The 24445-nt window shown below is 43.0% G+C and overlaps 1 protein-coding gene and 1 long non-coding RNA gene across 2 annotated transcripts in view; one reads left to right on the top strand and one right to left on the bottom strand.

The window, feature by feature from the left end:
• The window catches only part of LOC117240286, a 122089-nt gene that overhangs the window by 81185 nt on the left and 16459 nt on the right, over positions 1–24445 (top strand). The gene's annotated exons all lie outside the window — the stretch shown is intronic.
• LOC117240284 (dynein beta chain, ciliary) lies at positions 1136–22544 on the bottom strand. The gene is made up of 36 exons (XM_033506278.1): positions 22307–22544; positions 21965–22197; positions 21439–21704; positions 20826–21232; positions 20224–20651; positions 19689–19930; positions 19351–19618; positions 18419–18962; positions 17821–18138; positions 17202–17556; positions 16603–16874; positions 16161–16541; positions 15783–15931; positions 14783–15028; positions 13949–14480; positions 12888–13452; positions 11801–12317; positions 9460–11336; positions 8990–9351; positions 8411–8887; positions 7889–8153; positions 7435–7784; positions 7111–7373; positions 6503–6799; positions 6270–6439; positions 5812–6115; positions 5277–5746; positions 4316–4870; positions 3729–4029; positions 3360–3641; positions 2886–3187; positions 2658–2785; positions 2355–2569; positions 1940–2296; positions 1720–1868; positions 1136–1455 (listed from the first exon to the last, which is right to left on the bottom strand). The coding sequence occupies exons 1-36, from the start codon at positions 22542–22544 to the stop codon at positions 1161–1163; spliced, it is 13380 nt and encodes a 4459-aa protein (XP_033362169.1). The 3' UTR covers positions 1136–1160.

The following is a 24445-nucleotide window of genomic DNA, read 5'->3' as shown; positions in this document are numbered from 1 at the left end:
CAAATAATTTCTACGAACAAGAAAGCTAAATTAACATACGAGGGACTATTACCGAGGGAACCTTAGTTTCTGATCAGCCCTTATAAAAAGTTTATGAGGCGGGACTGTGAAGCGGATGAAAATTTGGTACTTTAAACAGGAACTTTAAAACGTAGCTCGTTATCTTCGAAAGAGCAGACTTTCAAAGGAAACTTGCCGCATTAAAGAATCCACAGTTCCCGGAGAAAGAAACGGTTGGAGACAAGCGACGCGCCTGCATTAGTTAACAAGTTGATCAACAAGAGTTTATCGTCCCTGTGTTTTAAAGGGAGACTTGACGAAAGGCTGGATAAAATCCAGCCAGAAACGGTGGAACCTGGGGAAAGTTGGAGGGTAAACATTTTTCCGTTCTCCTTCGAGAGCTAATAACCTCTGCATATTTGATAGGATTCCATTCTCCGCTCGCGGAAGAAAGAGATCGTTTCTGCTTGCGCGCGGTTCGACGTTCCCGCGGAAAGGAAATCTAATTTCTCTCGCTAACACGATACAATTTTGATCCCGTGCCGCAATCTGAAAGCTTTTATGTCCCCGAGGTGGGCAAACCTTGTATCCTCTATGCGTTTTCACCTTTACAAGGCTCGCTCCATGCCGTTTTCCCTTCCTTTTTCTTTCTCCGACCCTTCGCTCCCTCTTTTCTGCCTCGTATATTAAATTGACCAACGTTTCGTACACGGTCCTGTTTTGTCTCTGGAGCCGCTAGTATCGATCCTTTCGAAGGGCAAACCTTCGAGGGACCTTTTGTTTCGCCGAATAACGGATAATTTCTTCCTCTTCCACGGATCACGGAATACTTTGTCCCTCGAACGAAACGGAAACCGAACGATCCACCGCGTCGATTTTCTATCGTCTTACGGTTTATTAACTCTCGGCCGATTAGCCCATCCCGTGATATCCTGCTTCGTTCGATAGGTCCTTCGAGATTCACGCTCGAATTATTCTCTCCTTTCTTCGCCGCAATTGCCCGGCCTGGTATTTATGGGAATGAATCGCTGTTTGGGGTTCCCTTTTTACGCGCCTCTATTAAAATCTTCTACTAAAATCTACATCGTAAATTTTATTCACTCTCTACTGTTCTAATTATTTATTCGTAGAAACTCTCGTCATCGGTATCTTACAAGTATTCAGGTTTGAAGCAACAACGCTACACCTGCCAACGTCCACTTTGCAGCCTTATCTTTGGTCTTCAAATTGAAAGTCCACACGTAGGTAGGTCCTCGAGTTCTCGTTTTATAAACAGGGCACTCGTACATATTCCTCAAGTCCTGTTTATCTTGTGTAATCGCTCTTACGTTGATCACCGGCATCACAGGAAACAGTTCTTTCGGTTTCGAATCGACTAAAATGCCAGACTGCACGTCCCATCGTGCTCCCTCCATAAATATCCCATGAATATATGCACCGTCTCTGGGAGCTGCCCTGATATATAAAAAAGACAACAGTCAATGTTGACCCTTCGGAAGGGTGGTAAAATGACGAAAAACTTGAAATAAGCAATTTTAAACATAATTGCCCGTGCAACGATCTCGTTCAATTTCCGTTCCTTTTTTCTTCAGTCGTTTTTTACGAAGAACGGTTAAATAATTTAATGTATTAAAAATTTGTGCCTTGAAACGATCAGATCAACCAACTTAATTCATTGGTAATTCTAAATTCCAAATAAATAAGATGAAATTCACGCACGTGAACTCCTCCTTGTTCTTCTTCGTCACGTCGCATTGCAAGCACATTTTATCAAGCGGAAGTTCCTGTCTCCTGGCTGTCGATTGCATGATGGCCGTGAGCAACGACTGAGGATTGAAGAATCCGGCCAACCAGACCGATGGTGGCAACTGAAACGATAATTCACTCGTAATAACGGTAACTTTAACGTATCGGTTATCCTTTTATTTCCCTATCTTACGACAAAGTCAGTGGACCACGTTTCCAATTCTCTGATCCGTAGTAGCAGGTCGACGAACCAAGCTGCCAGTCCTAATAAAGACGGATAAGCCCTTTGAGCCCAAACAGGTGGCACTTGGTCAAGGAACAACGCGTTTTCCAAGTCCTCCATATCTGAAGTGATCGTTAGCTCTCCCTTCAGGCCTAAATCCAGTTCGCGCAACGACCGTTTTATTTCCGTGGTCAGATGATTCATTCGTTCGCACTCTTGGAATGCTACGATCACGTACGGAGTCCTTTCTTCCACTTTGCCCATTATTTCGGCCATGTTGAACTCCTCTGGAAGTTTCTCCATTATTTCGTCCAGTATTTGCTTCACCTTTCAACACAGCGAAGTTATCGTCTGATGGTTAATATGGAACAGATTAAACGACTACCTTTTCTTCCCTGGTCACTGTTTGTCCTCCAGAGCTACCCGCGTCCCTCGGTTGCATCTCAAAGACGGTTTTAAAGAGATTCTCCGCAGTCATCGTTAAGAAACCTATTTCAGCATTTGGGTGTAGACCGTACAAATAGGGTGATTCCGCAGGCATCGCTTCGTCGATGTAGGCATGGTAACCGGCTAAATCTGTATTCGGTGGCGCTGGGAATCCTTTGTAATATTTAAATCGTTAATTGCTCTCCAATTACGAGAAGAACCATCGATAAAAATGCTCGAACTCTAACGAGAAACTTGTTACCTGGCGCTAAGTGCAACTCTCCGTCGACCAATTCGGGTTGCATTAATTCCTCGAGATAGGAGACACACAGCCTTCTGTCCCAGTCGTCGGTTATATGTCCGCCGTACATAATTTCGCCGAAAAGATACCTTTACGAATGTGCACGAGTGTGTTGTGAAAAGAATGTGACAAACGACCGGTTAGAATTGTTCAATCTGCTGAAAAATAACTAAAGAAATCGAGACGGACCTCAAATCCTCCCAAGGCACCTTCGACGTAGCTTCCAAATAATTGTACAACACGCTGACACTGATGTGAAGATCGCCTACGTTGAAGGGATAGATTTTATTCCAGCCCTGTGGGCCGAATTTCCGGCGCTCCGCGACCACCGCGTGGAAGTAACAGAGGGAAAATAGAATGGCCTTGAACTCTGCCTCCTTGCTGCACATCTCCAACGTCTCTTGGGTGAAATTGTCCAGAGCTTTGTGCAGATTCGCCTGCATCCCCGTGGGTGGTTCGTTCGTAATCTTAATGGACGACTCGAGGATCCCCTAATTAATCTTTCATTAACCTCTTAGTGTTTTACAGCATCAAATTCCATATCGTTGTGTCTCGAGCCGAAAACTCGGTGAACTTGCAACTTTTTATACGCTCTCGAACTTTATCTCCTACGACCATATGTTCGTGCTCGAGGACACAACGATATTAAGCATAAAATGTTACTTGAGGAATGATGTGTCCTGCTGGTGTACTAGCTGGTTCCGCGCTCATGAACACCCTGTAATTCTCGTGCGAGCCCTCTGCGGCCATTTCTAATTTCTTTTCCAACAATGGCAGCCATTTTTTCACCAAATGAATATTCTGCAAAATCACCCAATGGCCGTTCTTCGCGGCCACGTCCATAGCTTCTTCTGCAACGGATTCCTGTCCCTGACCCAGCGACACGTTGTGGAAATTTTGATTATCCAACGTGTAACCCAAGCGACGACCCAGGTCCTCTACATCCTGATTAAATGAAAATTCATAGGTTTGCCAGGTGAAAGTTGTGGGACAAGGTGAATGCTTTTGTTCATTCCGGAAATGTTCCGTTACCTTCAAAGGATTCACGCCAGGAGAAAGGATAAAGAAGATGGGCGTAGAAGGGCTGGTTTCTTCGTAAGATTTTGCGAACTCGACGGTTCTACCTTCGATATACCTTGGACCAAGCTTCTCTTCGATGAATGCTGCGATTGCGTAGGTCATTCTATCGGGTCGCAGTGCCCTGAGCATGCACAGACGCTGAATAGTCGTTTTGTTCTTCCATTCTTGCGGGAATTTCTCTCGTTCCGGACATTCGCATTCCACCAATTTTTTCCATCTCTTTGCCGAAGTCTCTATGTCTCTGTCTAAATTGCTGCGCAAAAGAAACATCACCGTACGCAACCAGTAACGATATTTCCAAATTCTCAATATTTTGACTTTCGTTTATTATTACGCTATCGTATTACTTTATTACAAAATAAAAATAAAAATAAAGCTATAACGCCATCAATCAAATGGAACTAAATCGCTAACACTGCTCGTTCAAAAGTTGGAATTTCCGATGAAGTCTAAATTCTCCTAATTTTTACTTGCATCATTACGATTTTTAACCTGTTACGGACGATTTAAGATAAAAGAGTACGTGAAATTTCGATTACCGAAATTCTTCTCTGCTAGCGAGACTCCTAATTCCACCCCAGCTGATATTGGAAAGGAAATCAACGGGGGATGTAACGTGCGGCGTGATGGGGAACCGTAAGAGGAAGTCCAACTCTGCTGCAGTCACCTCGTTCCTAGCGAGTAGTATCTGAAACGCCATCTGCGACGCGAAGATCAGTTTGTCGCACTCGAACAACCCTCTGCTAGTGTACATGAACACGGAATAGGTGATGCACTCGATCAGATTCTTCACTCTCGCGGACACGTCTGGGGCGGGATCGGCCTTCGAGATGGCTTTTTGAAACACCACGCTGAAAGCTTTCAAGGAAAATTGATAGATTGGATTGATGGTGTTCAGATCGTTCAGGATGAAGTAGAGGAGAGAAGCTCTGGCTGCCGCTGGTCGATACAATTCTCTCGCGGCGTCGATCTCACGGCTTGTGCCGCGGGCTTCCGTCACCTTCGACTCGATTTCTGCCGCGGTCCTCTTCGTCGTCTCCAGATTTTCCACCAACGACGTGTCCTCTAAAACGTTGCTGCCCGCTGAAGACAATCTGTCCACGAAATTGTTATTTTATCGTATCAAATCGAATTGTATTTCCATCGCTATAAATCCTTTGAAATTCGCTGAGAAACAAGACAAAAACAAGAGGATAGAGGGGCTAACTATAGAATTCGAGTTCCCAACCTGTGTACCACTTTCTATAAGAAGATCAGAAGGGGGGAATAGACGATAATGTTTCCTTTTTAATCGTAAAACGACAGTGAAACAAAGTAATCGATAAAAATATACTTATCGCGTTTTTATCGGTAATCTTGGTACATAATTACATAGAAGGGAGGGTCTCGGGTTATCTGGGTAATACGAAAGGGAGTGATGACTGAGAAAAGGTTGGGAAACACTGACGCTGAGAGCAAAGGAAATGGAAATTGTTGTGAAAGGTCGAACGAGCAACGTACCTCGATAAAAGGGAATCTTCCAAACTGTTGAGCGTAATCTTGAAATCGTTCTGCTGTCTGGTGAGCTCAGCCTTCAGCTCCTCGAGATCCGGTCGCTCGGCTTTCACTACCTCCGCTAGTAATTGATCCTCGAGACCGTCCCTCGTTACCGTGAAATTAATTAGAGTAGTTTGAGCCTGCATCTCGGGCTTGTAATGGGGATTAGCCAGCTTCGTGTGCAATAATAATCTGAACAGCGGATTGTATTCGACCTCCTTGTCGCCGATCTTAATCGCCCGACCCTTCTTAATCAAGTTTCTGCCTAACAGTGGATCCAACACCGGATCGACCGTTTCGCCGATGTTCTCGACGAGCACGGTCGACCCGGTTGCTAGACATTGCTCGATGACATCCAAGTAACCCTTCTGCCCGAGCCTAATGACACGAAGTTCCTCCCCGTATTTCTGCTTGATCCATTTAATTCCCTGCAGCTAAGGAAAAATAATGATGGAGATCCGAGTGACGTTAGGCGACCTCGTGACAGATAGACCTATACCTGAGGGTCGATCATTAAGGGCCATCGGTCGGAACTCGTCAGAATAGTTGCGTTTTCCGTCGACATTCTATCGTTTGGAAGTCCTTCGTTGTTCCACTTAGCTATCTGTGTGTCGTTCGTCAGTAACGACAGAGGGTCCAGCCCCTCCGTGATTGGAACCGTCGGTTCTACGTTACGTAAAAACGGTAGCCATTGCTTGTGTAGCAGATCCTGGCGAAATTGTTTCGTGAAACATCCCACGTAAGATATGAACGATGTCACCAGGAGAACGTCACCGGGTAGGGTAGACGTTTGTTGCATGAAACTTTAGAATTTTTTCTTTAAAGGATCTGTATAATAGTGTTCGTAAGTGTTAAGACGTCTACAGAAAATTAGACATACGCCTTGGGTATTACCAAGCGCTTGGAACTTTTAGAATTTGTTAAATTAGCCATATATGGCTATAATTTTGCACATACTTGGCTACGGAATCCGCCCATCGTATATTTTCCGAGGCCAACCCACCGACCAATCTGTTAGCCAGAGCAATCGTAGCGTTGGTCGCGTCCGCCTCTTGTTGACACTTGAGCTTCTCGGACGTTGCCTGCTCGAAGTCCGCCGTCAGCTTCGCCAATTGCTCTTCCAACGACTGTTCCAGAAACAGCACTCTAACTAAACTTGTTCGGAATCACGTTTAACAGAGTTTACGTACAACAACTTTGCGTTTGATCACGCTTAACTTCTCCTGAGCAGCGGCCAAATCTGCGTTCGCCTGTGCCAACGCTTTCCTCTTTGGCTCCACGTCGCAGAACACCTCGTAAAACTTGATAATGTTGATCACCCAGGCACAGAGACCCGCAGCTGCCGCTGATTTCGATCTCACGAATTCTGGCTCGAATTCGGAGTCTTTTAGATACGGTTGGATCGCCTTGATTACTTCCGGATGTATATTTTCTTTGTCGTAGTTGATTAGGGAGTCCAAGAACGTGTCGACCTTCGCCATCATGATCTGAAGAAACAACGCGGATGAAATAATCTCACGTAGAGTGGTATAATTCGCTAAAATTCGCAGTGATTTTTTTCCTTCGTGATCTTCTCACATATTTCTGAACTTCTCTCGAGGCAAATTAGCTCGGAAAGTAAGTTTTCAAAGGAATATGCAAAAATAATACAGAAAAAGACAGCGGTGATGGTGGACTAAAGATTTCCGGCCAAAAGATTTTGAGAAATCTTGATACTATAGTCCGTTCTATGCGTTTATAACTATCCAGCTTAGGTGTACGGTCGAGCACGGACTAGCGATGACCTTGTTCCAAGTACCTTGGCAGCCTTCCAGCTCCTGTCCTTGGGTATTTTCCCAGCTGGAGCCAAGAGAACCATCACAGCGGCAGTTACGTTCGTTACAGCACCTGGTGGCGAACCAAACGACTTCAATTCCGTCAGATTCGCCTTGTTCAGTGTATTCAGAGCCTCTTGGGCAGCCAAGAGAGCCGGTTCTGCCTTCATCAAGTCCACTTCGCAGTCCCTCTGTTTCTTCGATACCTCTTCAGCTATTATAGCAACCTTCGACTCTTCCTCGTCCGCTATACGAAACACAAAACGTGAAATACGAGCAAAAGGTACTGGTTTACCTAAAGGATTTACCTATAGCCTTCTCCTTTTGTACTTTGTCCGTCTCGATACCAACAATGGCGATCAGAGCATCGGCTGCGTCGTTCTTCTGTTGCAATTCTACCTCTTGCATCGCCAGTTTCTCTTTCAATTTATCCACCTGTACCGCAGTCGAACGAAGCTTTTCCAAACCGTTCTCCAGCCTAGCTACTCGACCACGAAGCTCGCAAGCCTTCGTTTTCAACAATCTAGTGTACAAACTGATCTGCTCGAGAAAGGACTTTGGTGTGGTATAGTTGTATCGGCGCTCGCTGGCCAAATAATGTCTGCTGGCTGCGTTGACGGTCGTGTGAGCGTGGGCCATAAATTTCGCCGCAGCCTCCCTGCATCGAAAGCATCCGTATATTTATTGCTCAGCATCCTCTCCGCTATTGAAGGCGCGTACCACGCGTTTCAGGGGCGTCCCGATCGATATTCTCCGCTCTACCTGTAATTTTCCGGAAGTTCGTCTAACTCCTGCAGAAACCTCTTCGACACAGACATCAAAGCTTCTTGCGGCCATTCGTGGAACCAGTTTATCGCCGTGCAATTTATTATGGCCGGGAATTTCCTCGAGCGAATCCTTAAAGTGGATCCGACAGGGGAGAAGCAGAGAACTATCCGAAGCTGGCGGCGCACCCGGTCGATGAAGAACTTCCAACAATTCTCGCGGGTATCTAACATACCAGCGCCCTTCACCTCGTTACGAACTCCTGCGACCGAGTATATCGATCGTCGAAAAATACTTTAGCGAATTAAATCGTACGAATTTTATGTACGTGATAATCCTTATTGTAAAAAGATAAAAGTAAACGAATGACTTAGGCATCGTGTTTCGAATAGAAATTAATTTGGAGTGGTTTAAAGAAAAAAAAAAAGAAAAAAAAGGAACGAGTTGAATCACAGGGATTTTGAAGTTGATGATCCTTGTTCCGGAAGAAAAAACAAACAACCTGAAATATTCATCAACCTGCTATTATGTTCTCCACTTCGTCCTCGGCGAAGAGATCTGGAACCTCGCCAGAAGCAAGCATGTCGTTGATCAGCACGAGGAATTGTTCGTTCGCCACTTGAGCGTCGGTCATCAAAAACACGATGCCCAGATTCTTCAAACCCGACTTGTTATACAGAACAGCGAGCTCCAATTTCAGATCGACGATTCCATAACCCTTCTTCAACTGAATTTGGAATACCTCCAGCGAGCTTATGAAAGCAGCCAATCGTGACAAGCTTTGTTTGCCAGAACCTCCCACACCGACGAGGAGAGCGCTGCCTCGAGGCGACTCCAAGATCCTGTTTATCCGGCACACGTGCATCATGGCGTCCTCGAACAGCACCAGATTCATAGCAGCTACCAGATCGTTGTAGCTGACCATTGCTTCCGATAGCAATCGATGCAGAGTTGCCCAGTCCTTCACCGGCATGTACTTTGGCTCTCCGACTCCACCTTGCAATATAACAAATTTATTCAACTTTTTCTTTCTCGTGGCGTGTTTGAGATCCAAGTGGTACGCGATTTTTAGCGAAATATTTCCAAGCATTTGCGCACCTGCAAAATGACAGTAGATATTAGGCTTCTCCAAAATGGCACCCTCGTCAATTTCCTCCACGTTCTTCTTCAAAATATCCAATTGTAGTTTAGAAAAGCTCTCTATGTCCTTTTCATCTGTAAGCTTATCTCCGTAAACGCGATGCGTCTCGTGGAGCCATAATCTGATTAAGTCTATAGAAGACTGTAGACACTCGTTCCCACTGAATAATAATCCTTGAAAGCAGTTTGACAAGTCACGAAGATTGAAGATATAATGGAATTTCACTGCTGTTGGGAGGAACATTTGAGCGCAACGATGATGGAGCTGAATCGACGCTTGAACAATGCTGTTACACATTTCGACGACAGAAATGGGAAACCTATGAAATGCATTAATTATCATACAATGATCGAACAACGAAGATACTTAGGTGTTTCATTTTGTTGTACTGCTTCGCTTCATACAATAATTTATTTTCGAAGCTTACCTGTGTTCGATGTTGGACAAATGCTGCCTCAAGATAGACGAATAAATAGTCGTCAACGAATCGCTGTTAGGAAAACTGACCGCAAACACGGAAAAGTGTCTCTGCAGTCTAGGATTGACGGTGAAAGATCCAGCCGTAGGATTCATACAGCTAACGTATTGACAGTTGTGAATATCTTTCAGAGTTAGCTTCGTTCTATCGTACCAGTGACCGTAATCCAAATGCTGACGGATCAAAGTATGCGGTTGGACGGTTCCATAAGCGTCAACTTCTGGCATATTCAAATCATCGATGAAATACACCAAGGCTTTATTCCCAGGTGGGCCGTAATTTCTACCAGCTTTCTTCTCCAGAGACTTCTCCAGAATCTTCTGCAGCATCTCCGAAGAAGTGTAAAAATTAAAGGGTACATTGGATACTGTGTAATTTTCAGGTAACTGTAGAAGTTTCTCTGCTACAAGAACAGTCTTCCCGCAACCAGCTGTTCCAACTAACATCACTGGATGTTTCTCGGCCATTAATAAATCTAAGAAGTACCTAATTCGAATAGACTCCGCAGTGTATACCAAAACAGCTTGCAGAGGCAGTTCAGGGTCCAATTCGAACTTTGGCAAACGCTGAGACCACGGAACGAAGTTCTTTGTCTCAGAGTCTATATAATAATCAAACACGGTGCCTTGCGAGGGAAACTTAATCTGTTTAAATTCATTTATCCACCACTTACTAAATTCCACGCGATAATCTATCGTTTGATCTTGGAACATCGAGGAACCAAAAGCCCAAACGGCAGCGAAAACAAAGTAGAGTTCATAATGTTCCTTCAAAAAATCAGCGGAGGTTAATTCTGGCTTGAGAAGACAGTGAAGAAGATGACATAGCATCTGTACGTGCGCCATATCTGCGATCGGTGTTATCTTTTTGAATCTTGTTCTTAACGTTTCCAAGCAAGCAGGGATGTACTTGTCAAATAACATAACCAAATTGGATTTTTCAATTGGCGACGTTCTTTTCTCCACCCAGCTCGTGACGTAAGGATTCCAGCCTAGATCCTGAGGATTGATATACAAAATCCCCGCTCTGGATACGGTAGCTGGAGTAGCAGTTCTCAAATTAGAGATCTCAAAGAGCAGCCTCATCACAGGAGTCAAAGCTATTCTCTCGTTACTAGCTAAAGTCAGAACCTTGTTATCGTCCATGACAGTGTTCAATGACTCGATCCACATGGGATCGATATCGCCATCTAAAACTATCCACTTAGGATTCTCTCCGCCTAAGTTAGCCTGTTCTCTCATAATAACCGAGAACAAGCCATCCTTCCATTCTCTGGTCGCTGGATTAATTATTCCAAATAATTCGTCATTCGTCACAGCTTTCGGATTCAAATCGTTGTATACAGGCTTCCTCTTCATGTTCTGATATGTTCTAAACAACGACTTCCAAACTTGAGTCTTTCCGGATCCTGCAGTTCCCACGATGAAAACCGAGTGCCGTACTTCTAATAGTTCCTCCAACTGAACGACTTTCAGGATGAAGCCGTCTTCTGGTTGCAGCATCAGATCAGCTGCTGCCTGTTTAACCATCTTCTCGAATTCCACGTCGCGTTTTCTGGGAACGTCCAAGGCGGGGAACAGGTCGGCTATCAAACCCATAAACACAGGCAGATCGTCGGAAACCACTTTGGGAATGTTGAAGTCTCGAAGAGCTCTCATGAGCACTTCTTCCTCCGGTCTGCCAGGGTCTCCCCTCTTCAGACTTCCGGCGACCACGAGGACCGACTTTATCGCGCGCAGTCCCCAGTCATAATGGTCCTGCTTTGATAACAACTCCTTGCATAGAGTATATAGCGTAATGAACTTTCTCGCTAGAACTCTCGCATCCTGTAATTTCGAGAACCCTATTTCGTATGTTTTTAATATTATAGAAAGATTAGAGGATGAGAGGTGAGACGGTAGAAGGACAGGGGAAGTATATGCAGATTTGGAAAGATAAACATTTAAAAATTCTCCTTCGTGTAAGAAATATCTTCTAAGAGACCTTTCAAAGATTTTTAAAACTTTTGAAGTAGACCACGTTAATGTACGTGTACACGTGTATTCGAATAAATTTTGTTAATGGGAGCGGTACTAATATTTATTTTTGTATCTGTAACATGGAGATGTTGCATAATCGTATTTTCCTTGCGCAAATTCGTAGCTTAACCAAAGTTCGTAGTTGTAGGAATCACACGAATCAAAATACACGTGAAATAATACAAAAGGTGCATAGATCAAAGTATAGACGTAGCTTTGATACACGCGTACACGAATTTATTTAATATAACATACAAAACCATGATTCCTACCTGGAATCCCTCTGCCACTAACATAATCTCGCAGATGAGTTCAAAATCGGGGACTACCATGGCACACGGTCGAAACAAGGCTTTTAAATTCTCCGGTAATTCTGTTCGTCCTGCGTAACCTGGATTCATCGTGATGAATATACCAACCGTTGGTTCGAGGCCGATTATTTCTCCCATGAAGTTGAATTTCTCTTTCTTATCTCGAATGGCGTCCTGAATCGATTTCACTTGGACAGCTACTACGGAGAGTACTTCGACCGTGATTCGGTTGAACTCGTCGAAACAACCCCAGGCGCCAGTTTGAGCTAATCCTTTATAGATGTTACCGCAGGATTTGTAGTCCATCTGCTCGGAACAGTTGAACACGTAGACCATTATGCCGAGAGCTCTGCCTAGATCTTTGGTGGTTTCGGTTTTTCCAGTGCCCGCTGGGCCTGCTGGTCCACCACCCATTATTAAATGAAGAGATTGGGTCAGGGTTATGTAACATCTATCCGTCAACGGTGTTATGACCAATCTGCATAGAAGAGAAATGATTTAGTGAGAATTAGGAAACTTTCAAGGAATCCTGTCTAATTATAACTATTAATTCTCATGTTATTACAGTCCGGTTACTATTTGGACTGTTGAGAAGCCACGTCGATCTTCTCCGTAAATTGAAAAGTATAGATACTAATCGTACACTTATGTATCTAATTAAAAGATTAAAAAAGAAATGTGGAGACGATCAAGTCGAGCTTCTCAGGCACCGTTGTTTTTTTTTTTTTTTTTTTTTAATCATTTATTCATTCATTTTTAATCATTTTAATCATACTTTTCGTAGCGTTTATGGGAAAATATTAGCCTATTAACTGAATCGATCTTTGACGAGACACTTCTATGATTACTCAGTTAAAGATGAATAAAGAAAAATCGATTTTATCCAAGGAATTGAAAATTCAAACGACGAGTAAAACATGAAGCGTATAAAGAACAGTAACGAGCAATATTTTAACGCAAGTATCAATGAACCAGTTGCTAGATTCCATAATCCCTACTGCGAAAATTAACAGAGATGCAAAGGAGAGGAGACGAAGAACCATCGGACCTGGGAGTATTTCCCAAGTATTCGTGAGAGTATTTAAACTGCGCGTCGCAAATATTAGCAAAGCAATCCTTCTCCTTTTCGTCCCAACGATGGCGAAGTTGACTCTGCCATTGGAACGCCTGCGACGTCTCCACCTTGGACTGCACTAGCTTCGCCACCACGTCTCGAGAATGTACATCGATAGTGCAGATCGTCATCACCTTTTGTCTCTCCTGTTTCGTTAGCTCTCCGATCAATAGCGTGATTAGTGTACTTAATTGAGAGATCTGTTTCTTTAGATAGTCTTTCAGAGAATTATCGTAACCCTCTTCCAGTCTGGCGAACGCGATGTTCACCTCAGTCGTCCACCAAATTTGCGTTCCACAGAGAGAAACTTGAGCTGGATAGTCGAACAGCCATTGTTCTCGGGACTTCTCCTCGTAAGTTATCACAGCCTCGCTGAAATAGTATCTTATTGTGACTCTCATCGCTTGTTGCAGACGATTTAACCATGCCTCCACTGCGCCCTCGCAGCTCATCTCGCAGTTTGCGAATTCCACGTACTCTCCATCTTTCGCGAACATACCTTGAAACAGGAGTATTTCATTGCATAAAATGTATGAAAAATTAAACGTTTTGGCGTAGTATATTTTAATTTGTCACGGCTCCCAGGGCGAATATATAATATATATATAATATAATATATAATATAATATTATATATAATGAAATATATAATAGTTGCGTGGCAGTCCATGTGTTCGAAAGATACGAGACTTTTACACAGCACAAACTAATAAAGGTTTGTTACTATAAAAATATTTAGTCGCACGTGATACGTGCAGAGAAGATCAGTGGTACGCTTAGAGTTACAGACGAAATTTCTTGAGGCAAAAAGCTTCACGGGTATCGTTCTATGGTAATAGTATCTCCCAACATATGGATCTATGAAGGAACGTGGAGTTGAATGAATATGTACTTAAAGTCTCTTTACAATTTATAATATAATTTGTATTACAGTACGTTTCTCAGACAAAGAATTTCCGAAAAATAAACTTTTATTCCTTGCAGAGGTCGACTTACCCAATACGCGTTTTGGCGAGCCAGCAGCCGCGTCATCGAATTTCAATCGAGCCATGGAGTCGAATAGTTTTGTCAGATGCTTGGCCACGATCTCCGGCTGATTTCCATTCGACAAAATATCCAACAGATCGCTGGACGAAACGAAGTAGAATCTCGGGAACGCGAGACGCTTCGTTTCCAAATATTCTGCCAAGGCTTTCTCGCAGAGAACCAATTCCTTTTGGAGGATATCGAGAGAAGACACCAGGCCTTCTCTGTTCGTTGCTTGCACAACGTTTGGCGTCTTCGCTAGTTCCTCTGTCATTTGCTTGAATTCCTTGTCGATTCGATCGAACCTCTCGGCATCCACTGGCAATTGTCTTCTTATATCTTCCGAGGAGGTGAAGATGCTCTCGAGGTGCATCCAGGTTCGTTGCACCTCGAACCAGATTGTAGTAACTTGATCGGCGATGCTCAGCTTTCGTTGCCAGCTGGAGACTTCTTCTAGGAAGTGGGCGATGAACTTCGAAGTGATAAGGTTTTGTAGCTGGACCTATGAAAAGCAAACAAGGTGGCCCTAATCGAGTCGATTTTCTCCAAAATCGATCGCACTGTGCCTTGACTCGCTATAATATCTTTCCAAACTCTCATCGTCGAATCGCTTGAGTCTCTTTAAATTTTCACCAAGTACGATTTCTGCTGGTTTAATCTACATAAAACGAATCACATTGTGCAAATCTAACTGACGAGTGCGATAAAAATCGGTTCTGTAATTTGTTCAAAAGTCACTAAATTTCTGCGATTCTTGCAACATTCGTGCTCGAGTGCGTAACAAGCGATCCGTGTAGAAAGTACCTGGTTCTCTTCCAACGTTTCGATCAATTCCTCGCTGGCTCTTATTAGGGTAGCGCCAGTTCTAGCGTGAATTTCTTTCTCGAATTCCATTTTCGACCAGGTGGTGTTCAATTCTCTCATGTACTTTTCCATAGACATTTCTTTCACGGCTTTGTCCACGATGTTCTTCACTTCTTCCTCGCACTCGTGAAGATTTAGCTCCAGAAGATCGGCCAACGTGGTAGACTCGTCCATAACGAATCGTACCTAAACGCATTCGTCTTTACCGGCTATGTCTCTAAATACGTAGCATTATAATTATGAATATCGTGTATCATTATGAATCATGTATGGTTTAACATTATATATTATAGCGAATGTATTTGAAATTTATGCAATGTGAGCATTGACGAACAATTTGAAGAAATAAACGTAAAGCCAGGTGTACGAAGAATTAAACGTTTCGAATGCAAAATCAATTTATTCGATGAAATATATACAGTGACTGGTACATAGAACGAACGAAAAACGATGATAAAAATATGGTACAAATTATTTGATCACATACATACGTGATACATGCACTGATGAGTAACTAATAATGCATTTATTGATGAATCGTGACGGTGGTTTAAATATTCGTGCTTAAAAATTTTGGAAATAATTATTTAGAGAACAAAGTGCCAGTATTTACAGTGGACTTACGGTCATTTCTGGAGTCATGTCGCCCAGTTTCTGCAACACCGATAGCGTATATACAGCGGTGCAACTAACTCTAAACATCTTGGTGAACTTTTGTAAAAATATGCTAAACTGAATCCTTATGTATAACTATTTTTCGTATAAAATTCATCAAAAACTTTTTCATGTACAATGATATAAAAAATTCTTACAAAAAATATATATATGTAAAGTCTTTCATAAAAATTGGATATCATGTAAAACGTAATATAAAACGTATCTAAATCATTTTCTATCCTTTTCGTAAACCTATTCTTCGTTTTTTAACCTCCGCCGATACCTTGGTGCTATTCATTAATTGCCTCCAATGTCTTTCCCTTATAGCTGGATTCTGGAGTTCTGCTACGGCCCTCAAGGACGTCAACATATTCTTCACGGTTGCCTCCAATGATACGAAAGTGTCCCACGATCTCATTTCCTTGTCCAGGGCTAATTGCAATTAGTATATTAAAAACACGTTTGAAGACAGCTTACTCGTTTTAGTAACAAACGACACGGGTTTCTAATATTTCGAGAGAACGTTCAACGCAAAATAGAAATAAAAAAATCAGGCGTGCCGACAACAATTTTTCCATATTTTGCACAAACACGAGATATCTTTTAACGTGGTAAAAATGCAACTGAAAGAACACGGTAGAGTTAATATCGTGTCACCAACCTCGTATCTCCTTGGAAAATTTCTTGCACTCGATGTCCATGTTCTCTACGTCGATTTTTCTCCAAGGCGTAGTCTTCCATCCTTCTATACAGCTTCTAACGATATTCACGTAGTCCCATAGTTGCTTCAACATCTTCAACTCTCTTCTGCATTGCTTCAACACTTTGAATTCTGGCACCATAACTTCGAACAACGATGCAGACTCTTGGATGTCTTTCATTTGACGTTCCAACATCAGAATCTCCTTGTGTCCTTCGTCTAACAGTTCGTAAGGATTCGAACAATCGTGTTTGAAGAAGCTGTAGCGCCGAAAAGCTTCGCGGTAGTGAGTTATGGTCGTGTCGAACGCGGAGATTCGTCCTCGTATTCTGGACACTTCACCTGTTTTATTTCGTACAAAATTAGCAGCTGTCCTAATATCTACGAATGTAGATGTATGTACCTGCTTGCAGGGGTGCCACTTGTTGTTTAACCATAAGCGCCAGTTTCTTCGTATTGGACCATTGCTCGGGCAGTTCTTGAAGCAGAACGTTTACTTCCTCTGGGATATCCTGATCGTAAAATTTCAACAATTCGATCGTCTCTTCCAACGGCTGGAACATTTCATCCGTAGTCGGTTGCCTTTCTTTCACTTGCAAGAGATAACCCATCACGCTAACGAGTCCGACGTAGTCACCTGGTTGTATTGGTTGGAGCAAACCCTCGTCTGCTCGTCTATGAATAAAATATACATTGAAGAATCCATCGAAAAGCAGCTCCTTCCTTTTTCCTTATATTGGCTCTCTAGGTAACCATTTTTACTCTTTCGGGAAATTTTTCAATATCAGAAAAATATGAAAGCCAGACGTTCCTTCTACGTCTGATCGAAGGAAAGAGGACGATCTATAGAGACAAATCAAAGTAGCCAAGTGCGCAAGTAGACCGAGATTATCGAACGTGCAACGAATATCGTGATTGCCAACATAGCTATCGATCTACAAAACAGTTGAAATCGTTCTTCGTTTGCTCGTATAAAGAATGGTAACTCGTAAGAGAAAACACCTTATAAACGATCCCAAATCCGAGAGGCTGCTGGTAACGCGATCGACCAGATGTCTCTTGAACATGCTGGACCATTTGCAGACCATGTTCAGCACCGACTGTCTGAAGGGTCTGAGGTTTACCCTGAACCAGCCACAAAACACTTTCGATGGTTCCATTTCCTCGATCTCGAGATAGAGGCCCTCGTAAAGGTCGATTTGCTCGCGGAATTGCTCCATTTTCGGCGGTGACCGTGTCGGCCCCTTGGGATCCTGCACGGCCACCATCTCCATTTCCTCCATCGTCAATTGTCGGCTATACTCGAGAAACTGTTGCATCACCATGTCTCTATCGTCCAACCAGAGATAGGCGTATCCTGATAAAATAAGACGACAAAGAACGAGGGTGGATCATAGAGTAGACCAAGCGTAGAAACATCCTCTGATGTTCGTTGATTCTATTATAATTCGTAGGCAGTAGATTTTTATACGTTTGTGGAAGGTTTGAAGATGTACAACGCGTATTGCTATTAGTAAATTATCGTTATTAACTATTAGCCTGCATTTTACTATATCTTATGTATTTTTTCCACATTACGCGAATTCTATGCATTTAGATTAGTATTTCGTGGTATTTATACCTTCGAAGTTGCTGCAGAATTCGGTAGCTTCCTCCACCGCGGTCGAAACGTTATTCATAATTTCATTTTTCATCCCCTTTATATCTGGATCTTCCTCTAGTTCCTCGCTGTATCCTATGGCATCTCTTTTTAATCGTGGCACCAGTGCAGCCATCCCTATGATATCGTTCAATAGTGCCAAGATTAATTGGTCCAATCCATCCGGATCGTCGGGTTCCAATGAAGGCACGTAATAGAGATCTGGTTCCCTGAGTTCTAACTTCGCTTCTAACAGCGGCTCAGTTTCTTCATTGGAATCCATATTGTCTACCAAATACCCTGGTACGAATAAAAGGGAAAAAGAAATCTCTTTTATGGTTAACAGAATCAGAAGCAACGTACTTAAATAGAATCATCACAATACAGAAGAAACGATTATAAAAAAATCTGTACGTAAAAGTTTATTTAGCTCTAAGAATTGCAGACCATTGATTCGCCGATTGCCATTAATCGACTAAAACAGGAAATTTGAAGAGATTTCATAATTTGAGAATTTAAAGAAACCACAACGAAAGCCTGAAACAATAATTGTACGAAAAATATGGAGAGGCCCATTCACCTAACGAACACCCTACAGCCCTTCGAAGGGACTCCATCACGATCCTATCGATGTAATCTACGTATTTTTGCCACGGTTCCTCCATTTCGTCGGAAACTTGAAAAAGCAGCCTGTTCTCTTCCAACAACGAATGAATCTGTTCGGCAGCCCTCTCGACCTCGCCGTAACGTCTTGATACTTTTTCTGGCCGCTCGTCGAACGACAATAAAGCGTCCTTACGACGATCCTTCCTCTCGATGAGAGGCGTCCTCGTCCAGGCGTCCAACACCGCTTTGATCTTCTCGGCGTTCGTCTGGGTCGATTTGATTCGCTTCCAGAGCCCCTCCACGAGTTCACCCAATTCCACGATGTACTCCAGAACGCCGTCCGACTTCCAGCATAATTCTGTTTCTCCTCGAGAAACCAACGAATCGATCCTAGTTATCTCCTTCTCGATCAGCTGCAACTCCACTCGCCTGGTCGTCTTGCACACGTTGTTGTACGAACACACTGTGGCTGCTAGCAGCGTGCGGAACTTTCGGAACGTTTCGACGTTTTCCGACACCTACATATCGAAGACTATTAAACCACCTTAACTTGTCACACTTATTGGCGAATTTTATTTGTAGTATTATCAATTAATTGCACGGTTCGTCCAAATGTTTATCGATTTCAATTATTATCGCAAGAATGAATTACTAATTAACAGTCTCTCTTATCTATACATTGACAGCGAAAAGAGCTGAATGACAAAACTGCTCCCAAATGTTTCTCTTTTACACGTGCCAATTCTTTAATTTTTCCAAATAGCAATTTTATTATGCCACGTTACACTGCGTTACACGCAACGGCTGTAACAATATCATTGTGCAGTTAAGTCAGGTTTTGCCTAAATTTTGCTGTGGTGCTATACGTGTAGGGATACATAGGAAAAACGTCAAGTGGATAGATACCTTTATTGCCTCTTCGGGAATGTCTGATCGAGACATTTGCTTCAGATAGTTCACTTCCTTTAAAACACACAAAAGCTGGGGATCAAAGTTGAGCAGTAACGTGGAATCCTTCTCGCGATAGAGAATATTGCGATTCAGTCCAATATCGACTGCGTCAGGTACGGTTCGTGCCCATTCCGTGAACAATTCAGTCTCCTTATCCTTAAAGATCTGGATAAGCCTTTCATAACGTTTTTCTATATTCTGGCCCTCTTCGCTGTTCACTATTCTATGATCGGTATAATTATTTTGTAATTAAATTGTTCTATCAAATATAAATCTCTATTTAAACAACTTACGGATGTTGAATAGCTTTGAAAGATTGAACGGGAAGATCGATGCGTTGTCTGAGCATGGTGATAAATGTCAGAGCCGCGGCTAAAGGTGGAAGATTAATTAGAGCGCCTCTAGTGCCACGATTAAACAGAACTTCGACTACAGTCAGCTCGACGTTCAATAGATCCAAAATTCTGGTGTAGCGATTTGCGAACTGTTTGCTTATCATTGGCCTATCTAGCACCGTTCCAACGATATTTATCAACTGAAACGAAGAACTTGTAAGAATTTTAGTTGTTAAAATTATCGTACAAAAATTAATTTTTATTTGTTATAAAATATATTTGTTTTTATGTTTATGTTGAAGTTATGCGTCTGTCGCATCTAGAAACTGAGGAAATTTCGAAGATCGTTATTTTTGGAATTTGTTTATTTCGAATTCTTCGTTTTATTACACTGTGAAAGCAGATCGATAGAAGAATTGTAGTTTTTTGAAAAATGGCCCGTTTTTCCGCCACTTATCCTACCACAGTTGTCCAAGTCTACCAGATACGGTACCTTGAAAACGCTCTCGAGGTTGCCGCAATCGTCGAAAGCCTGGCAAAGAATGGCCGCCAATTTACAATCGAGATCGGTGATGGACTCGTTGAACTTGGCACAGTCTACGGTGAAAGATTCGTCGTCTGGCTCGAGCGCGTCGTTTGCCCGCACCGTGAAAGAAACGAACAGCTGCTGGAACTCTTTGTACACGTTGACGATCCTGGTGCTGAGGGATCGGCCGAGAATGCCGCCGATTTCTATCTTTTCCAGCTTGGAAAATTCCATCACGGTGTTAAATAGCCACTCGATGTCGCTCAGTCGTTTCAAGAAAGTATCCAGGCGAGCGAAAACGGCGCTGGAATTGAAGGTCCACGGTGGTGCATCGGGTTTCATCGCTGGCATGTCTTTCCTAAGTTCGAATTGTCGTTTGAACTCTTCCAAGACGCCTGCAAGAAAGAGCGTGTAATGCTTTTGATCTACAAAGTCTCCGAAAGAGACGAGAAATTAATTAGGAACAACGTTAGAAGTAAAATTAAAAGAGGCTTAGAAGTTGAAGAAATGGTATCGCCATAGAAAGATAGTGCTCGAATGATGAGAACGATCTTCTGATCGATTCTAACCTCGAGATATTTGCACACGCTGTAAAGCCTCGTCAACGTCGCTTTGGAAGATGGAGGTTGGGTCGAGGAATCGACGAGCCTCCTGTATCAACAGGTTGGAAATCTGTCGAAACATGATGATCACCTTGGTGGAGCTCTGATAGTAGCTAGATTTCGACCAGGCTAATCCGACCGAGTGTATCAGCGTGGCCATTAGCGGCTTAGCCTCGGAGAAGTCGACCTCTTCGACCGCTTTGAAACACTTGGCCAATGGAGATAGATACAGAGATATCTCTTTCGCCTCTGCCATCGAGGATACCACGTTATCGAAAAGGGTGCGAAAGCAGGGGAAATAGGCGCTGTCTGTCGTTTCCAAAATGCTCGCCATTTTCTTCACGCGATCCTCTCGCAATTGATCGTAGATATATCTGGAAAACGATCCTTCTTCTATAATAATTAACCTTTGGATACTGTAATTTGTTAGACTTGGAGAATATTGTTACCCTACCGCTCAGCTTTCTTACATTTTTCGTGTCTGATAGGAAAAATACTTATTTTCGACGTTTTTATCAGAAATAAATAAATGCCGGAACGACGAAAACGTTGCCATAGATGGATACTCGGTATCCTCTACCTTAAATTAGCTAGTCTCGTGGACCAATAGTCAAGCTCGACATAGGGGGTGGGATTTTGACCATTCTCAAAAGCTGCGCCAGATTCCTGAGTGACAACGTCGTTCACCAAGTAGGCCCACTTTATCACGACACCCTCGATGGCGCTCTTCAAATACAGATCGACAGCTTGGGGGCCTTCTGTTCTCACCAGCTTCTCCACTTCCGTTGCCCTCTCCATTCCGGCTGGCATTGGGAGCACCGTTCTGCCGTTTACCTGGCCTTTCACCTGTATTTCGACGGAAAACATTCGTACAATTTCGTACTGCCAACACCATTGTTGAATCTACCATTTCGAATCTAAATATACAGCATGTCCCTTGTTCTTTCTTCCTGATTTTCTCCAAAATGAAACAGAAATAAATTAATCTTATCGATATTCTGCACGCTCCCGAATCTCTGATCTTTAAATCGGGGACACCCTGTATAAACTGAGAACACGCGTATGAAAACTATAATAAATCTTTACAAAAGAGAAGGAAAGTTTACTTGGTACAGAGTACCACGAAGAGAATGAACGTGTCTACAGATGTCCTGAATCGCGACGTCAGGCAAATCCTTGTGATTCTCTGCTTTGCTCAACAGGGGCGCGAATAAATTGTCCACCAAAGTAGCTAATTGATCGACAACTCGAGACGACAGATCCCCTAATATCAGCATCGATGAACAAACTTCTTTCTCCTTGGGTAATGGCGCCTGTTCTATCTTCACGGCGTAAATACCTGAATATGAATGTAAATATAACATGATGAATATGAATATAACGTGAATACAATTTTCAAAATTTTGCCTTAGGCGGATATTTTGGAAAGTTTTCATTATCGTACTCACCTTTGGTTCTCTGATATGGTATAGGGAACGAGGTTGAAGCCACCAATTGCGCGTTCGGTGTCAAAGCTACAAAAAGAGCAGCTGGCAGAGGATTATCAACAAAATCCAGCACAGCGTTTCTGTATTCCTCCGTGAGGAGTAATCTGGCCCACTTCTCCGGCTTCAGTTTCAGCGACTTCTGCACGAAACCACCGATGTAATCCAAACGAAAATCCGCCGGTCCATCGGGAGTAGCCATTTCTGCTTATACAAATTTCGCATAAGTTATTTAGATTCTCAGTTTATACGTTTAGATTCGAGATTTTAGATCTCAACGTAAGATGTTATTTTTATATTTATTGCATTTACTATTTTCTCAATTGATATACTTAGGTCAAAAATTTTTAATCCGATTGGAATTCAGCTGTAGATTTGAAATCTTGACGTAAGATATTACTCTTTTATTCGCTAGTTCGCGTCTTCATCATCGAGAAATTAATTTACGAAAGACATTAAATCGTACGAAACGTGAGAATTTGAAAAAAACGTTGGCTTAACTTCCAACAACAGGCAACCAGGATTTCCTCTTCAAAGAACTACGCTAGGACTCTCGTGACGCGACCAAGCAAGCGTAACACAATGCTGGCGTATCTCAAAGGATGGAAAATATGTAAAAGGCTGACGTGACCACGAAAGGGGGAGTGGTGGACGCGGGGTAAAAATGCCAATCGTTTGGTGGCCGTCGTGCAAGCAGGTCAAGAGACCAGGCACCGACTGAACCGAACGGAACTACATTCTGGCATTGGAGGCTCGTGTCTTTTAGGCGACCCTATGCCTTCGTTGCCTGCCTATTGTCACGGGACGCACGGAATATTCTCGAGAACGACTGACATAGCACGCGATACCGCCTTTCGCGTACTGGCAGGTACCATTTTACTCTTTCGTACTCGCTGGGGACGTTAGTCAGAGTTTCGCGTCCACGGATTACGTTCGTTGTAAACTTTCGATCGAGCACTTTGACGCGAGATCGTTTCACTTTCGACGTGGCTTACTGTGGAGAATATGCAGGTGATAAAATACGACAAATAGCTTTTTAAGTATGTCGACGATCAGTGATACTGATTTGGGATGTTGAAGCTCCTCGTCCACGGATGAATCGATCGAACGTTTCCTTGTGTGACATAATACAGTTTAGAAAAATTTTTCGAGCGATTGTGGTATTTAATTATCGTTTGAAGATTTAGTATTTTTCTTGCGAATTTTGTTTCTTCGAAGTTTTCGACATTACCTCTAGTTTTTTGTACGTTAACTCGATTCTTTTATCGAACGTTTTATATTTGTTTCCGACGTTGGTAGGTTGACGAGCGTGTGTAAAATTATGGACAAAAGTGATGAATGCGATTGATTGGAAGACGAATCTACGTGCAACCTGTTCTTCGATCGAACAAGCGGATTGTGAGTGAAATCGTAGATTGTAATTGCCAGAGAGGCTTACGATTAGAAAATAGCAGCGTAGGATGTCGCTTTCTACATCACGGTGGTGAGTTTCGATGAAGTAAAAGATGTCGTCGATTGATCGCGTCGCTTACAATGCAAGAGACAAATTGGCCCGATCAGTTCGATCGATCGGTCGTAAAAACGAGGAAATTGCGCCGACGTAAAAATAGGAAGGCGCAGAAAGGCACTGCAGCTGTTTGTCCTTGGATTTCAGCCAGTAAAAGCGGTGCCATTTGCTGGCAGGGGGATTTAGAACGCAACGTTGATAACGCGAGTTCTTGGAAAAGGGACGTTCGTTTCGTCCTCTAATCGGCTTATCGATCAAGTACACGTAATATACGTATACGTATTGCTGCCATTGTTCAGTTGCACCCTGCACAATACGATCGAAAACTGCCAAAAAGCTATAGAAAAATGGAAAAAATGGAGCAGCTTGCGAGAACATCTGGCCATCGAACGTACAAGAGGCTCGACAAGAGTCTCGAGTATCCCCGATCAAACGTCAGAACTAATTTCTCTCGACGGATTAGCCGTCTGCCGTTTCCCGAAAGCCAGCAGATTTTCCGCTGCTCGAGCATCTCCGGAACGGCTTCCACATGCACCAACGAACCGCGCGTATAACTTGAAAAATTTGACCCATGCACGCTGCTCGCAAAGAGGAGG

This window comes from Bombus vosnesenskii, unplaced genomic scaffold (genome assembly GCF_011952255.1).
Source record: "Bombus vosnesenskii isolate JDL3184/JDL3185 unplaced genomic scaffold, Bvos_JDL3184-5_v1.1 scf7180000014579, whole genome shotgun sequence".
Taxonomy (NCBI): Eukaryota; Metazoa; Arthropoda; class Insecta; order Hymenoptera; family Apidae; genus Bombus; species Bombus vosnesenskii.
The sequence above is the reverse complement of the archived record's forward strand: the minus strand, read 5'-3'. Positions and strand labels throughout refer to the sequence as shown.

What these genes read in the sequence shown, in the direction of transcription:
- LOC117240284 (XM_033506278.1), bottom strand. Translation starts at nt 22,544, where the DNA reads ATGGCTACTCCCGATGGACCGGCGGATTTTCGTTTGGATTACATCGGT. An exon ending in GCGTGTGCAAATATCTCGAG is followed by an intron (nt 20,652 to 20,825) that starts GTTAGAATCGAT and finishes TCTTTCTTGCAG; the next exon opens with GCGTCTTGGAAGAGTTCAAA. An exon ending in GGAGCTGGAAGGCTGCCAAG is followed by an intron (nt 6,800 to 7,110) that starts GTACTTGGAACA and finishes TTGTTTCTTCAG; the next exon opens with ATCATGATGGCGAAGGTCGA.